An 18321-nucleotide genomic window follows, 5' to 3' on the forward strand; every position below is an offset into this window, starting at 1 on the left:
AAGTTAGTACACTTGGACTTTTCATTCCTATCAGAAAGGGGAATATGCTGTCAACATATCACAGTTCCCCCATAGATAATTTTTCCTTCCTTGTAATTTTATGATAGTTCAGCCCTATGGAAAAAACGTATCAACAAAATTCTGCATTTCTCCTCCAAGTTAATGCAATAAGGGATTGCACCAAAGGAAGATCCAACCCTCCCAGTCAGAGTGACAGGCAGTTTGTCCCCCTGCTTTTGCCTCACAATGGTAGAGTAGCAATGGATCTAATAAACTTCTGAAAATTATGTCTGGAAGTAAGGTCAGTAGTCACCTCCTACTCCATTTCTTTAAATGCATAGCACTCTACCCGGCAATTTTCTTCTCTTGCTTGGACTGAGATGTCATTCACAATCCTTTTCTGACTACATACTGGTTGCAACAGAGACCATGTTGGCTACGTGCAAGTTCAACACAAGTTTGTAGCAAGCAAGACATTCTAGTTCCACATCACAGATGCATATTCAGTATATATCAGACAACAGAACTCTGTTGGGTGTCACAAGAAAATCCTTTCAAAGGACAAACAAAACTAACTCTTGTTAATTCAGAATTTTATAGTTACAAATACCATTACTGTACAGACTAGATTTCTTCTCTCCCATATCCTTACCCTTCTGCTCCATTTCTCCACTCTATCCTCTTGTATAAAAAGTTAATTGCCTTTGAGAATGAGGTCTCAAACACAGGACATACCTGACTTGTTTGTTTTGTAAAGCAGCTGGTACAACGTGGCTCCATTGTTGATAAAAGGACACTTCAGCCATACCCCAGTACAAAAATTAGTATTAAAGAGAAATGCAAGAAAACCCCTCCAGAGTGCTAATTTCCAAATTCAACTCACGAGAAGAGGAAGAAGAAAACTAAGACATTCATGTTCGCTCACAAGTGGTCCTCCACAGTAGTGGATCAATCTTTACTTGTATTTACAAAGAGTGCTATTGGGTCTAGCAGACTTGAAGGAGATATCCACACTTGGTTCTTTATCACCACAGCATTTTCAATCAATAGGACTGTGCTTGCCTCCAAAACTGTACCCAGCTGATATGGACTGCAGAAACCACACTTACTCTGGAAGCAAGTATTTTCAAAAGAAATATTGCTGTATTCACACAGCGCAGCTCCCTCAGGTATCTTCTGTAGAACAGTCTCTAGTAATTGCATCTATTCTATGCTGTCCACAATACAGAAGGTTCCCTGCTCCTGATAAATCATATTGCCACCTGGTCCAAGACAATACTAACCTTGGAGAGGGGGGAGACAAGAGCAAAGCAAGAGATTTCCATCTCCTTTGCTAAGGAGCCTTTGACCTGGCAGTCCAGGCACTCTGGTGGCTGCCAGGGACTGGCAGTTGCTGCCACCGGGTGGCTCAGGGAAGAGGGACAGCCAGCGTTTGCAGGGGGACCCGACTCCTCTGAGCGCCTGCTGCACACCCACGCACCGAGGCAGAAAAGGCAGGCAGAAGGCAAGGGGTGCTGCCCCTCTTTCTGAAGGAGGCTCAGTGGCTGCGTCAGGCAGGAATTGACTTCTCTGCTGCCTGTGCTAACCTTTCTGTAGGGGGTGGCATTGTCCAGATAAAGCTGGGGAAATTGATCTTTGTGAAAAATAAACAAGGCACAGAAGACAGCAATCTACGCAAAAAGGGAAGACTGCGCTGCACGCGCTCAAAGAGACTGGAGGCTATTTAAAATTCTTCATAAGAGGGATTCTAGTCAAAGCTGAAGCTATAAATTAACCAACTTCTGGTGCATACTTGATGCTCATTATAATTAGCATCACTGGGGAGAAAAAAAGAAAAGAAATGAGGGATAGCTTGAAATAGATCAAGCCAGAGGGAGAATAACTGAGCAGGGTCTGTAATCTAATCATTTGAGTCACAGGACAACAAATAACTCATCTAAGGAAAACTGTTTCAAGCTTATCATTTATCCCCTATGAGATGGATCTGAACATCTTAAGGAATTGCCCAGAACTGCAGGGAAAGGGAGGTACGTACAGTAGCATCATGCTCAGAGACGTAAAACTTGTATCTGCCAAAATTCCCTCCCTGACCCTCAGGGCATCTCACACTGAAGTGATTTCATTTGCACCTTCAGTCCACTTCGATCTCCTCACTTGACCAGGGTGAAAAAGAAGATTACAGACTCCATTTGCACCATATTTCCTCTTCTTTTTTTGCCATTTTGATCTAATCTTAAAAAACCCAAACAGACTTTCATTTGTAAAACGGTAAAAGGGTTGATATAAGACACTACAGTCTGACTGGTTTTGGAGTTGGAAAGAAATTTTCTTTTCTTGTGGTGCCAAGTTATCGAAGGTTGATCATTGGCTTATCTTAGATAAGCAGTTCAGTTCACAGATTTGGAACATGGAAATATTTAGCAATTTGTTAGTAAATCATTAGCTTTAAAGAACATGTAGTACACTGCCTTGTTGACCTTCTTAAGAGAATTTGTAGTGAGGGTATGGATCACTGGATGGTGAGTTTAAGCTGACCTCATGGTTTTTAATTCCCATTTTTTAAGTTCACGGTCCCCATACGGACCACAGGCTTGACTAACTACTGGTTTAGTTCACTGGTACTTGGGGCTAGTAATCAGAATAGATAAAAGGTTTAAAAGCCTGAGATTTTGCTGGTAGAAAGAGGCAGGCGGAGGTCTCCTTCCTTTGCTGTCTCCGTCCTTCTCACAGAAGGGAAACCAGAGAGATCCAAATTGAGAAAGGACAGTTTGAGATGCACATTACACAGTGCCGTGGAGCTCTATAACCAGAAACACTGGATCTACTGCAAATAACTGGTGGAGCAAATGTAGAAGAAGTGAGGTAAAAGCTTCACCACTGAATTAATAAAGTTGAAGCCTAGTTCTTAAGTCCACTTAAGTCCGCTTATGGATTCTTCAGACACTGGCATTATATGATCAGTGTTGGAAACATTTATACCAGGAATTCAGGCTCAAGTGCCAATCACACTACATTATCTCATAGAGGAAAGCTGATTTTAAACAAAACCAGTTTAAATGGTCACAAGCATTGTTTCCATATATAGTAAGAGAGACTGAATTATTCATGCTCCATTCCTTTTGTACCTTGAAAGAAAAACATTCCTTACTGTATTCATAAATAGTTGACTCATCCAAAAGTTTTCAAGCTAGTCAGCCTTAATAAAATACATATGACTTCTGCAGATTTTGAGTTTCCACTCCAAAACATAGTGGAGCTAAATACTACATCAACTGAAATACTACCTCTCCTGCATTAATGTTAGACTAGTGCTTTTTTTATTGGAGTTCTACTAGCATAAAAACAACATAAAGTTGGAATAATAAGGTTTCCCTGGCTCTTTTCCGAATCTTAATGCAGAAGAAAAGGCCAAATACCGCTTTCAGATCAAATAATAAAACTACCAGCAAAACCTATAGGGGAAGGGGCAGGGGGGAGGAAAACTATCAAGAGGAGCTCATCTAAAATCCAGGCCTCCAAGTATCCTCAAAGGTCATCTAGTCTATCCTGCCACAAGATGAACTACATTACATCACATTAGACAGTTACTTGTCTAACCCCCTTTTAAAGGCCCGCAATGATAAATCTCCACACTTTCCAGATTATGCATCCCAGTGTTTTAGTATTCATATCAGGATTCCCCTTCCCAATATTCAATCAAATCTTTCTTTCTGCACTTTAAAGAATTCACTGTTTGTCCTATCCATCATGGACAGAGAAAAGCTTATTTTTGCTCTTACTGAGTACATCTTTAACTTTGTTGAAGACTTGCATTCTACCTTTCTTCTTTGTGGTAACCAACTGCAAATCTTTCCTCAGAGATGATTTGTTTTAAACCTTTAATCCCTCTTTCTTTTCTTTTTGGTACTTTCCTCCACCTTTCCAGGTCTCTGTGGAACTGTATGGCCCACACTCAGATGCCATACACCAACATTAAGTAGATCACAAGGGCTTTGTGGAAATTCTCTTTTCAGAACTAACAGATCAAATAACATGTTCCAGTTGTCTCGAGTAACTCACCAAATACTTCATTATCCTCTGAAGACTGCTGTGTTAGTCTGGCTGCTTTCGGACTCTCTTTAGCTGCTTCCTCCACCTTGGTTTCAGCATTCTGTAAAACAAACATTTCTTCAGATTAGGTCTTCTTTTATAGTTATCAAGCATAAACATTCTTCAAACTTCTTAATTACGCACACATTACGTTCTTAATGAATACGGAAGCATTAACACAAAGGGTTTTGGTATCTTTACTGTTTCTCATATATATGGTTTTGCAAAATATTGAGGGAAAATACTCTCAGAAAACACAGGGGGGGTTTTGGTTTTTTTTTGAGTCTGTTTTAATCTGACTAGAGGACATAAGATGGAGGACTAGATAAGACATCTAAATAAGAGGGACGTCTTAAAAACCGTGACAAGACTTGTAAGTCTCCACCTTCCCTTCTCATATTTCATTTTCTTTCTATTGACATCTTCTATTGTTGACTTAGTGAACCAAGAGATCAGAAGATAGTGCACAAATATTTCTCCTTAGAGAGCAAAGGTAAGTGAGCTAGAGAGGGCTACTGTTGCTTAGAGGCAGCCATCTTCAAGTCTTTAACCAACTTACGTATTTACTGCTTAAGGCACAAGTACTTATCTGTTTCTGAAACAAATCTGCCAGTTAGCTACCTGGTGTTAGACCGGGCCCAGAGATAAGTCAACACCTTCAGCACTTAAACTGCCAGAAGTCAAAGCATTTCATTCCCTAGCTAGAAAAGACTGAAGAAAACATAACCTGTGAAACACTGAGTTTTAAATATTTATATTGCTACTAAAGAAAAAATAACTCATGTTTTCAAAATGTTTTACTTTGGTACTCAAGAGAAATGTATATGCATGCTTGCAACAATGCAGACAAACTGCGTATGCAGTCAACTGTTGAGTAATGGATATGACGTGACTGATGCAATATTAAATATTACTGGAAAAAGTTGACTAAGAGTTGAAGGAAAAAAAAAAAAAAGAGAGAAATGCAACATGCCTATGCTTTTTTAAAGGACAGATATTGCTCTATTCAAGTACATGCTCATTCAGAAGACTTTCTCTGGCATTTTGGAGAAATTACCTTTGTACAATTTATAAATTCTGACTTACATTTTGAAAATGCTGCTATACAATCTGTCCACAAAAATTACCGGTTCTGCCCTCAGAAACACAGCACACTTCCAAATTGTAAGTGGTCTCTTACTTCCCCTTATTAATAACCACACAGAAGATAGAAGAAAACAGGTAGACTAAGTCTGTCAACCTCCCTGTAGAACACAGGAGTACAAACTTAGGGCACATAAACTCAAGAGGCTTTGAAGCAAGACAGCAAGCTTTGTCAGGAACAAAAGAAAGACCTAGGAAGCCTACTAGTGTCACACAGCAGCAGACAAGAATTAGAGAAAGCAGAGAGAACAGGAAAGAAAGGAGAAACTATGCTTCAGAGGAAGAAACACCTGCAGAAGATAAAGGATGCTGCACTCCCTCAAGGCACCAACCTGAGCATCCCATGCAGACAACCCATCAGCTATGTATCTCTCAAAGCTGGGGAGACAGTCAGTTTTAGCAGATGCTCACCTCAGTTTGGGTTAATTAGTGTCCCTCAGGAAATGGAGGGACCCAGTCAGAAACCAGCAGTGGCTATACTGGGAGACAACTTGCTTTGGGTAAACAGCTTTGTGATCAACACACATACTTGAGCCCTGTCCCCACAGATATCATTTTTAAGTTGTGGAACCACCCAGTTTGCAATGCGTTAGGTGCTGTCCACACACACGAGGGACACGTGCCAAGGTCCACAGGATCTGTACTGGTTTACAGAACCACCTGCATGTATAGGCCACTGATTCAGTAAGCTGCATGTTGAAGTTGGGTTCTCTATCCTATTTTAGTTGCTCTATAGTAAGCAGCAACTCAACTACATCTTCTTTGCAGAAAGAGATGGAAAACAGCCTTCAACTCTGAAAAAAGCAAAAGAGGACATCTGCTACAGCAGAGTGAGCCAATCCCAAAGCAAAAAAACACTAAAAATTGTGCCATCATGGATGAGACAAAATTCATACAATTAGATGATCGAACCAAGTTCAGGGCTTTCCCAGATGAAGGGGACAGCTGAACTCCTCACCAGACCTATTGCTCTAGGTTTTGTAAAGATAATGCTTGTTAGCTCCATTTTCAAATGTATTCCATTGTATGTAGTAGTGTATGGTAAAGCCGGTGGTGCAGGAGGAGAGGGATTACCGTTCCTATGCTCTTGTTTCTCTTGGGAAACAACTGAAAGAGTCTGAAACCTGCTGCAAGGCATCAGGAGCAGTAGGAACAAAACACTACCCAACAGATACTCAGTGGTGTCTACGAAACGAGTTGTCACTCCAAGTTCTTAGTAGGGAAATGTTCGCATCCCTTATTTTAAAAACATGGTTTTGCCAGTCTCAGGGAAATTAGAAAGACTGAGCCCTGAGATATTTTGGTTTGAGTTAAATCACTGGGGAGAACTAAACAGCAGCTGTGCTGTCTGCTCCCTGGATAAGCCACAGTGTTGGTGTTGTCAGATGTCAGCTCCAAGATATTGGCAGGAAAGCTATGTGGTATATCAGTCTAAAATATGACAATGCATGGTTGGATGTAAATCTACTTGGTGTGGCTTCTTACACAAAACGTAAACTCTAAAAAGATTTCTTTTGCTTTATTATTTGCAGTAAAAAATTTACATGATACATTATTACTGGCATATCTAATATTCATATTACCAAAAACAACACAAGAAAAATCACTGCAAAAGAACAATCAATGATCCAGATGCTTCAAAACAAGTTATATTATAAAACAGCATTTTAAAAGGCAAGATTTAGCCAGTTGCTTAATTCTTTCTTCCAGTGTCCTAAAAATTCTTACGTGTCTCTATCAATGAACAGAAAAAGTGAAAACACGTTCCCTTACACTGCCTATGCCAAGAGGGATTCTTTACCTACAGTTATAAAGTGCTTGTGGTTGGTTATGAAATAAAGACCCTTTGTACATAACATAGTAAATGTAATTCTATCTAGCTCTTACTTTCAGGATGAGCACTCAATGCAATTTCAGAAGTGATGGGCAAAATAGGTTTATTTTACAGTAGCAGTTCCCAAGAACTATAGATTACGCCTGATTTTAACATGAAGTAAATATTATATAGGATTCAATTCACAAAAACTCACTCTCCTCCAAAAAGCATCTCCTCAACCACCACAAAAATTATCATTAAACTGGAATTCAAGTCAAGTTTCTTGAGATAAGATGGGCATTCTCAGTGTGCTTAGACCCTTCTCTGAACTAAGGCCTCCAACCTGTACTTCAGAAAAAGTGAGGAGGACTTGCCCCGTTCTGCAGGTGTTCTGACATTGGGAGAGAAACCACAGAGCACGAAGATCACTACCAAAGCACCCTGGACTTGCATTTCTTACATGAATCGGGCCACTTGTGTTCCAAAATACCATAAAACACCTAAGTAGCAAGCCAACATCTACTGCATCGTAACAGCTGGCCACAGACTAGAAATAAGTCTATCATTTTATAAAACAGTTACAAAATATATACTGCAACTGTATATAGGTGACTATGTGCATATACAGCTAGTCTTGACTCAGCCCTGATAATGCAATTTCTAATTTTTATAATCTGTCACAGTTTTACAAGACATTTTTGGCCCAACTTCCCATTGTAGCTGCTCACCAATGTTTTGCGACTCAGTTTGCCTGTTTTCCCATTATCCACCAAGTGAACACCACAGTCTCTGTATTACACAACATTTTAAAATTTTGATAGGTAAATATACAAATAACGGGTAGCTATCAAAACATTTGCAACAAACAAATAGCAGTATCACAAATCATGTTTTGGCTACATAGACACCCATTAGTGCAAGAAGCAAGGTTATTTGTATTTTGCTGCTATCAGGGCCTATTTAGATGATCTTTATCTAAATGGGAAATATTAAGAATGCAGAGTTTCAGTGACCTGTGTTCTGCAGGCACTACAGTAACAGACCAGGCTAAGAAGTGCAGTGAAGCATATTACATTTACCGAAGCAGCTATTTCTTCAAGGAAACATAGGACTTGGAAATGGAAAGTTGTACTCTGGGGTATTCAAGCCAGCTTCTTAACTACCTTGCCAGTTTTGCATACTAGTTAGGAAAGGCTTGTTTCTTTTCCTTTAACCATAAAGCTGTTACTCAATGACTTCATTTTGCAAAGGAAAGACACACAGAAAAGCTGAAACTTCTCATCAGAAACCAAACAACTATTCAAGAATCATTAGTGTTATATCTAAAAGAGAATTAAATCTAATCTGAATTGCTCTCATTCCTGCCTTTTACAATCTATTCTGTTTCCCTGTTACGTACTTAGCTAGTACACGTTTAGCTCCATCCCAACGGCACAAATAAAAACAGAGTGAAATTTCCTTTATTTTCAGAAAAGCAGCACACTGATATCAAAAGTTCTAAATACAGTGGGACACCACAGACCACGAGTACACAAACTGCTGCTTTGGCAGCACAGCCATTTCTCCAGTTCCTTCTCTCATTCATCCATTCCTGTCCATAGCACATTACCTTCCCTGCACTTAACCACTTAAATCCTCAAGACCTGGCAGAACTGGGGACCTGGGGGCATGGTAAAACACTTGATTCCTCCTCTACACTAGATTTACAAAATTAAGATAAACAACAGACAACACCTCAAAAGACAGACAAGAGTTTGTAGTGGATAAAACCAGATTTAACTGGCAATAAGTCTCCATTTTGGAAGAACACAAAAAGGGTAAATTGTTGCAGGCAATAACAATCTTAATAATCTAAACTGTATCCATAGCAGTAGATCATGCAACTCCAGACTTAGCTGAAGAACTCAGCAAAATGTTCCTGATCTTCCACTTCTGCAGTAATATTCACCTGAATTCTATCATGCAAGGCTGGCTTTCATTTAATGTTCACATAATGTATGTATGATGTTCAGGTTATAGTACACCTTTAGGACATTATATACGTTGCCTCTTTCCAACAGCGCTAACTGATATTCCACAGAGTTCCAAAGAAATAATAATAAAAAAAGAAAATCTTTAAATCATGGATGTGTGCTCCTTCAAAAATGTGACACTAACATGACTGAAAGTGATGTATCTAAGTCTGTCAAACACACGAACATTCCTCTAATAACTGCTGCAATTGGCAGGATGGGTTATAAGTCATTAACAGGGATAATTTTCTTTGTCACTTTTGCCTTGTCTTCTGCATCCCCAGATTAAGCACTAACAACATTGCTATCCTGAAAGTTGGAGAAGTTCCTTGTTATTTTCTTCTCAGATACTTCCAGTCTCAAAGTTTTTAGCTCCTGTCCATTGTGAGGAATTTTAAAGGCACAGCTTAACACAACCAAACAGATGCTGTGGACAACCCTTATTAGCAGCAAGAATTCATGGAATGGCAGTTGGCCCTCTTCAGGTGGGCAGAGATCTGGACCTGCATTAACGAATATGTTCCAACATCTTCCTGAACTCACCCATTAATTCTTCTTAACTGTGGAGATTTTCCAACCCCCTTTCCGTTAATACAGAAACTCATACACATACTAGCAAGCACCAGGCTTCTTGCACAAAATGTGAACAGTGAATTTTAACAATGCCATACCGGCTAATTCGTACTCCCCTGAGCAAGATTGCTGCCATCATTCAGAACAGGGTTATGCCAGACTGAAGCTGGGCTCATGTTATCTCTACAGCTTCAAGCCCTTGAAAGTGTTGCAGGAACTTCCACATCAGTTCCTTCTTCAGTCCCCATCAGTCATGAAAAGGATTCAAATTTTCCCATTAATTTTCAGATAAATAAAATAACTCTTTTAAACAGCAAGCTAATCACAATCATTATCTCCAGTTTTCTGGTATACCTTACATTCTCGGTTTAATTTTCACTTCTACAGATTATTTACATTCAGTTTCTGAAATGCAATACTCAAAATATCCTCTACCTAATAACTTCTATATAGGAGTAATTATTCTTATGTTCCTGTGGATGTGTCAAAATCTTATTTGAGATATAAGGTAAAAGAATGAAAAAAATGAGAGAGTGATGGAAATAGAGAGGGCTAGAGTTTTCCAAGGACAGTTTTCTGTTCCTCTCAGCTTCAACAGTACAGTGCTACTACTGCTAATGTCACCAACTGAGAATTTCAAAAGAAGTTTCAACAAAAGGATCCCATCATTAATGCCCAAGGCACACAAAGGCCCTTTGAAAAAGGTTTAAGATGCCTCAAACACATCATCCAGGTCTTTGAAGAAATGCATTCAGTCTATTTTAAAACCTTAAAATACTGAAGAGTTGCAGTAAAAAATAAAAAAAAACAACCCAAAAAAACCCCCACCTCAATTCCAACGCAAAAATTTGCTACACTCCCCATTACCTGTTCCACACTATTTTGCTATGTGCTTCCCTCTATTTATGAAAGGCATTTAAAAACTACTTCTGTTTGTGGAGAAGTTCTTACAAATTGGGTTAATACACAGGATATCTTGCCTTTATAGCAATTGTTTCATTTTGAGAAAAGGTTCCTGACCACACTGCGATTCTCATATTTTATAACTGACCTAAAATCTCTTCAGCTCAGAATGTAACAGATGAAGACAACTAATGGATCCACAGTATGCTCCTCATCAGCTTTTACTGGTCTGTAAGGTATTCTCCCAATGCTGAGGAGGGAGGTTCAAGCATGTGATCGGGAGAAAACAAGTGATTATGTTACTGTGTCCATACCACTGACACAGGCTAACTGCATTTGGGAACAAGGCGCTAAAATGACAGAGTTCATTTGGGAAACAAAACAAAACAAAAAACAGGGCAGACAACCTTGTGCAAGAATCAAGGTTTTCCCATTAATACCATGAACTGGAAAAAACCCAATAGACTCAAACCCATGTACCCTGTACATAGGGGCAGAGGGAGAGGAAAAGCTATGTGAGTGACCTGTTACTCTGTAGGTACACTAAGACACTTCCAGAATCGGGGATTCTCATAAAACAGCAAAGAATTTGCAAAACAGGTTAAGACAAGACACAAAAACACGCTCTGGGTCAATATTTTCAATTTGAAGCAAGAATCCTGTCATGCGTCTTTCACTCTGTGCACGTTAATCCTGAAACCATACACAGGAAACCTTAATGTGAATCACATAAAATTCAGACAAGTACAGACAGAGCTACGACTTGCTATTTCCTCTCCCAATCCCACCCCGGTCCTACAAAGCAGGGCAACTACCACCACATCAGCTGTACAAGCAGCGCAGTGGCACACACAATACAAAACTGTGAAGATCAATATAAGGATCAAAACCGCACTTGCGAACCCGCTGAGTTTTGACAGCCTCCAGAACGCTTGACCTGAAACTAATGTTATGAAAGCACATGTGCTGCCTGCTTTGAACCCAGGCAGTTTTTCTATAGTGCCACTGCAAACAGCATCTGGCAGGCACACTGATGGATGCAGCTCTTAACCTAATGAGTCAAAGAGGAACCATAACAACACTCGATGAACAAAACCAAAAATAGGCACTTTGGACATCAAGCACAATAGCAAATCTCTTTTACGAAAGGTGTTTAAGCAGATTTCCAGAACAGTCTGAAGAGTGACAGCTATCAATACTGATGCTTTCACAGTCCCCTCATTACCTTTATCCTATCTAGACTGAGTGTTTGCTAATTTACTTCCCTTTGAGCACTCATTTTAGCCACATGCTGAGCAAGTACAAATATTTCACTCTCTATTTTTTCAAGGAAAGGATGTGGTTTAAGTCTTAAACACAACATTGATGCTACAGCCTCAACTCTCAGTGTACCTCCTTAAGGGCTTCATAAATGCATTGAACAAGGGCAGTGTCTAACCCCAGTAGACTAGTAATTTTCAAATGCCACCACCTGAGGTCTTTCTGAAGGGTAATAACAAAGTGTACAAAAGCAATCCTGTTTCCTCCTGATAATGAAACTACTTCTGTATTCTAGTATATCGATAAAATCTGAAAAGAATTCATATAGGTATGTGATACACCAGAAAAAGATAAGAAAGGTCATCTAAGCATCCAAATGCCCCATCTATGCTAAAAGCACAACAGAGATGCAAAAACTAGCAACTAGTTACAGGATGATGCACAGTGGTTAAGAGGGAAAAAAAAACAACAAAACTATGACAATTTAAAAAAGTGCAAAATAACAATCCCCTAGTCAGGGAAAGAGGATTACAAATATTTTGGGTGTTTTTTCCAGACAAAAATTGCCTTTCAACCTTGTACACTGAACTTCTCATATCGCAGGCTTGAGTTTGACAGTTTGTAATGAATAAAAAGCAAAACACTTGCCACTGAAATCCTCAGCCTTGAATCCTCCTTAGAGTTCTATACAGGACTGTCTGTGCAGTAAACCTGTTGATTTGCCCCTTTTAAGCACAGGAAGAGAGAAGAGAGGTAAAAGAGGTGGCAGCTCTCTGCAGGGAACACAATGCAATGGTACAGCACGGCACTCAGCAGCACTACAAACTTGCCTCAAAGCAATGCCGCAAAGATTTCTGCAGGGTGCTGGGCTGCACAGCCGCATGTCTGCACTTTTACAAAGCAGCACTGAACAGCAAAGGAAGCAAAGGCACTGAGAGAGCTCTTCAAACACTTCCCTGTCGGCAACCTAGAAATGGCTGGCCTTAAAGGAGTACGTTTGGGAGACTTCCATCATTCCAAAGCATGATTCAGTGCAGAAGTTACCTGATGCCATGATACTCAAGAGGAGAGAGTACAGCCCTTTCCCAGACTCCCACCAACCACCAGCTCTATGGCACCGCATTTGCTTGCTGCTTTGGGGGTGGGAGGGAGCGGGGTGGGTGTGGAAATCATGCCTGAAGTGACATCCAAATCTGCTTCATCACACAAAAGCATGCCTGCAGTGCCCCAGGAGCAAGAAGTTACTCAGAGTGTCTTAAATGAGTAAAAATCAAATACTCAATCAAATATTATTTTCTTCCTCCCATTACCTAGAAGGAATTTTGAGTGAAATATATTATAAAATGAAAGTTACTACAGAGCATCTCAGAAATATTCACTGTAAAAGCGTCAGGCCTAAGAACAATACAAAACTGTTAGAAATAAACCAGTCTGCCACCTTATCAGCAAAGAAACATCTTTTCTGGGCCCCCAGCTGTGAAAACCTTCTGGCTTTTGCAGTACTCCAATTGACAGTGGACAGGTATTTTTGACAAAAACCCAACACAGCTGATATCCTGACTCTGCAGCCAGCATTACCTTTGTTAACAGAAAACAGATAAGGTTTCACTTGTCAGTATAAATGGTTGACTCCACAGGCCTGCAGAAGCAAAGTGGAACACACGTGACGATGTGGGCTACACAGAGCTGAAGCATAATCACGCCAACTAATCACAAAGAGAAGGAACTCAGCACGCAACACGACAGTTTAGCTCTGCCCAGTTCCTCAGCAGCAAACCAGATCACAAGGAGGCCAGAATTTCACTTCTGGTGTTTTAGTCTTAATTTCATTACATGCAACAACCAGTCCTTCAGTGTGCAAAATAAATATGCCAGCATATACGTCTGGGTCATTTCCATATGTAGTCGAAGACTGGCTTTACTAAGCAACAGAAGTTATCTTTTAAGTGCTTGCTTTGTGTTAAGAGTGTACCACAAAAAAAAAAAAAAAAGGCTAAAAAGGGTAGACAACTTTAAAGGACTTTCTTGCTGTTCTGCTCACAGCGACACATTATACTAATCCAAATCTCCTCTGAGCTTAACGAGTAGGAAACACACCCTGAAACAATTGCCACTGCACACCAAAAATGGACTTTCAGCTTCTTGAATTTAATTTTCGTTTCCCAAGTCTTAGCTCGTGAGGAAAGAAAGCTCACAAAAAAGCACTTTGGATTCAAAATTACATTCCTTCAACTCCCTAAAAACTAACAAGACATTTTCAGCATTTAAAAAGTAGAATTTACACCTATTTGCCAAGAATTAAAAGAAGAATTAAATATAACACCAAGCAGTTAATTTTAGAAGGGAATTTTTCTAACATACTGATTTGGAAAGAAGATAATTTTCACTGCTTTAGGTCACCTGGCAGTCTCTAGCTTTGTGAAGTGTATTTCTAGGCCAAAGCTAAGAAAAATTTTACACACAAGTTGCCTGATATTAAAATATATTTTATTTACCTACAAGACTTGTAGGTTCTAAGGAAATTTTGACCACAGTACTGACCAATGCATTTGTTTCTGCACCATGATAAAGTTATCAAATGTTTCTTTAATCTTGTACAAAAAGGGTTTGGGACTTTTGGGAGGGTGGTGGGTTGTTGAGAAAGACACTTTTGTCTTTCAAAAGTGGCAAGGTATTTTAACCCAGAAAACCTGAGGTTTCAGCCCCTCATTAGCGTGCACCCCCCACCGTGGCCCCAGCCTTGTCCCATCCCCTAGGCCTGTGTCCTCCCTCTTCGCCATCCCCTCAAACTGGGCCGCTCCAAACGCTTGTTGGGCCCTCAAGGAGCCGAACAAGGGGTGGGAGAGGGGCTAAAATAATCCTTCTTAACAACGGGAAGGGAGAGAGGGAGAGAATTGAACCAGACCAGCTCTCGAATCTGATCCGCCACCACCCCCCCAGTTTTAATGGGAGAAACAAGGTTTGCTACACAACGTTTGGTTAAGCGGGAAGCTGCCATGAACAGCGCGAGGCCTTCGTACGAATATTCCCGTCTATCCACCCAAGACAGAAAATTATGGAGTTTGTAACTGAATGACACAAGCTTTTCGTCTTCTGTGTTTGATTTAAATAGGCCAATATTAAATGCATAATCTTGAAAGAAACCAAGTTTTATTACTCTGTGCTCCCAGAATGAACGCAGCTCCTCTGCGTAGTGTAAACAAATGCACAAACACCACTTAAAAGAAAATATTTTCAAATGTCAAGATTTATGGAGGTGATATTTACAAAATAATAAAACGTGATTGCCCTTTTCAAAATGGAAATAAAGATTTCTTTTCAGATAACAGTTTTGAAATACGGTTGGCATGGAAGTAAGGTTTTTTTTAGTTAAAAGAAACTGATAAAGACACAAAATAAATTTTATAATTGTAAAACACTGGTATCACACCTTTTAACTCCCACTTAAGTAACTTAAGAAAACCACGCAAACACACAAAAAACCTCTGTTCACTTCAGAAACGTATGGTTTTGTAGAAGACCTCCGAAACTGAAGCTTAAGTCATCAGCACAGGATAGTGGTCAGGAAAGGGTAACTATCAAGAGCAGGGACATGATTTCCTGCAGTCAGTCTGGTTTCTCTGTTGTATATGAAAAAAAGTGCACCTAGGAAACCCCACAGGTGTTGAAAAACCTCCATGCACAACAGTATGAGCACAAAAGTAAGGATACTTCTTTGTTTTTACTAGCTTAGCACTCCCTTCACTATCGATGCCTGTCAAGAGTTCAGGGAGTGTGTGGACAATGCTCTTAGACATATCATTTAGTTTTAGGTAGTCCTGCAAGGAGCAGGGGGTTGGATTCAATGATCCTTATGGGTCCCTTCCAACTTGAGATAGTCTATGATTCTATGATATATGAAGACAAGGCAAGACATTGATCATGTTATCAAGGATCACGTTATCAAGATCCTAACATGCCAAAAATAGTTCCCCACTATAAGACTATATATATAAAAAAAAAAAGCTACAAACATTAGATACCAAGTCTTATTAAAACCTTGAATCTAATGGAGACTCACCAGCAGTGTTAGACACTAAGCAAAAACTAGTATTTGCTGCAGGATTCTTTTTCTCAATCATCTATTGAATAAACTTCTGCCTTCAGCCCTGTTGTGTCGTTTCCAAGGTTCCTCTTGTCTGTATCTCCCTGCACCCTTTGCTTGCCAACTCGGTCCACCGCTTCCTCACTTGTCTGTGGGTCGTCATTTCCCTCCCTCATTGTTCCTAGTTTAAAGCTCTCCTTACCAGGCTGGCCAGCCTGTTGGCAAAGATGCTTTTGCCCCACTTGGTCAGGTAGATTCAGTCTGTTCTGAGCAGCCCTTGACCCTCAAAGAGGGTGCCCATGGTTGTAAAAACCAAATGCCTGTTGTCAGCACCAGCTGTGCAACCAGTTGTTGACATCCATGCAGTTCTTCTCAAGCCCTACACCCCCACTGGGAGGATCAAGGAGAAAACCCTTGGCCTCTATGCCCTTGTTTTTCAGCCCCTGAGCCATATAACCATGCTGAATAGGCACCACATCTTCCCTTCCAGTATCAAGGGTGCCCATGTGGAAGAGCAGCAAGGGGATAATAGTCCAAGGACTTTCTAAGAAAGGACTTTTCTAAGAAAGGACTTAGTCCAAGGACTTAAATGCAATGACCTTGGATTTAAAGATACAGGACAGATGGACAATTGAGAAGTGTATGTTAATTTTTAGAACCATATTAAGGCACCTCGGGGTGTTTTTTCTCAACACGCTCAAAAACCCCAAGTTACCTCCCTTTCTCATACCTCACCAAAGACACTGCAAGAAGACTTTCTTAGAAGAATTAGTCACCTTTGCAAATCTTGAACAAAAACAGATTTAAAAAAATAAGAAAATTCGAGCTTTCCCACTTTTATATCAACAAAATACAGCAGTTTAAGAACTTGCATTTAAACCCTTTCATCATTAATTATTTCTTAATAGGATATATGTAGGCAGATTGTACTCCAAAATAACAGCAGGCATAGATAGATTTTAACAAAAAACTCAAGTGGCAAATAAGTATCTGTCCTGTGTTTTTCATTGAAACAGAAGCAATATCAGAGATTTTGGGTAGTAGTTCCATGAACGTAACGCTGCAAAAATTGCAAAGGAAAGCCATAACCTAAAGTAGGATCATCTTCCCCTGCCCCAGTAAATCAGAAAGTTGCAGCTCAAAAAAAAAAAAAAAAAAGGGTTTCACCAATAATGGTTCTGGCAAAACATTTTTACACTTTTGTAGCATAAAAGGTTTTCCCTCCTTCAAAGAAATCCAGTGAATACAAATTCAATAATACCCTTCTGGCACTACCACTAAAATACATTTTTAAATTCTTCATTTTAAGCGACAGACTTTGCACATCAACTCTCAGCAACTTCAATTCTCATGCAAGACAATTATCAGGAAGCAACAGAAAGCTAAATGCTAAATTTTTATATCAAAATCATAAGTCAGGAACAACTACCTTTTCAGAATCCCAGGGACTTGTTTACCTAACGACCAACTGTGGGCCCAAATCTGTCAGACCTTCCTTTCAGCAGGCCACTGTAAGTCTCTCGAGTATAAACCAAATGTGAACCAGTAGATAATTGTCAATGATATTTAAGTAAAATTACTTTCTAAACATGAAAAAATCCTAGATATTTATCTATGTTCTAGTAAAAAAATAATCCTAGAGTCAAAGAACAAACACTGAAATGTATACAATACTTTTCAGAATATTTTTAAGAAAGTAATTTCAGAACATCTATTATAATCAATTGATGATTTTGCCTGAGGCATTTGAAGAGGAGCAAAACAAAAATCCCTTTCCCACTTCCACTAGTTACCTCACCAACCACAAAATGCAAAATCTAAAGAGAAGATTAAATGATTTCTGAAATATTCTATCCGTCAGTCATTTTTCAAGAAACTGTCTAAACTGAACCTAAAAGACTGTCATAAAATATACAGTAAATAACACAAAACAATATACCTAATTAACACTAAAGCAATACAACACAAGTCAGGAGAATCTCAAAAAAAGCTAACCAAAGCTAATTTGCTCCAACAAGAAGGAAAAAATTACACAACAATGTCTCCAACACAAATAGAAACTGCTCCCTTCCACTGCTTGCTTTGACATCAGCATCTATTATCAGAAACGGAGGAGCAGACCCTTACTGATATGATCGTTTCCCTTTCACAGTGTTCATATGCACTAAACAAGATCATGGTGCTTTATATTATTTTCAGAAAGAAGGCGATTTGAAAATCATTAGGAAGCCAATTCTTCTTCAGACACCGTATGCGCTCTCCCAAAGTCTTCAGCAAGTACCCAGTCAGTACCCACACAGATCACTCTGCAAGAACATTGAGGAGACAGGAAGTCTGACATTACATAAAAATTGGTATTCCCTTCTTTGATGGCTTCTTCAGAAGCAACCAATTTTGTGACGCTGATAATGGTGAGAATTACAACTCCAGAGACTCCAAGC

General features: G+C 39.6%; 1 protein-coding gene across 1 annotated transcript in view; it reads right to left on the reverse strand.

The window, feature by feature from the left end:
• MBP (myelin basic protein) overlaps positions 1–18321 on the reverse strand; it is a 117606-nt gene that overhangs the window by 52970 nt on the left and 46315 nt on the right. The window contains exon 3 of the mRNA XM_072852850.1: positions 4060–4150. Coding sequence (XP_072708951.1) covers positions 4060–4150 — 91 coding nt within the window. The remainder of the gene's footprint in view (positions 1–4059; positions 4151–18321) is intronic.

The sequence above is a fragment of the Ciconia boyciana genome, chromosome 2 (assembly GCF_034638445.1).
Source record: "Ciconia boyciana chromosome 2, ASM3463844v1, whole genome shotgun sequence".
Lineage (NCBI taxonomy): Eukaryota > Metazoa > Chordata > Aves > Ciconiiformes > Ciconiidae > Ciconia > Ciconia boyciana.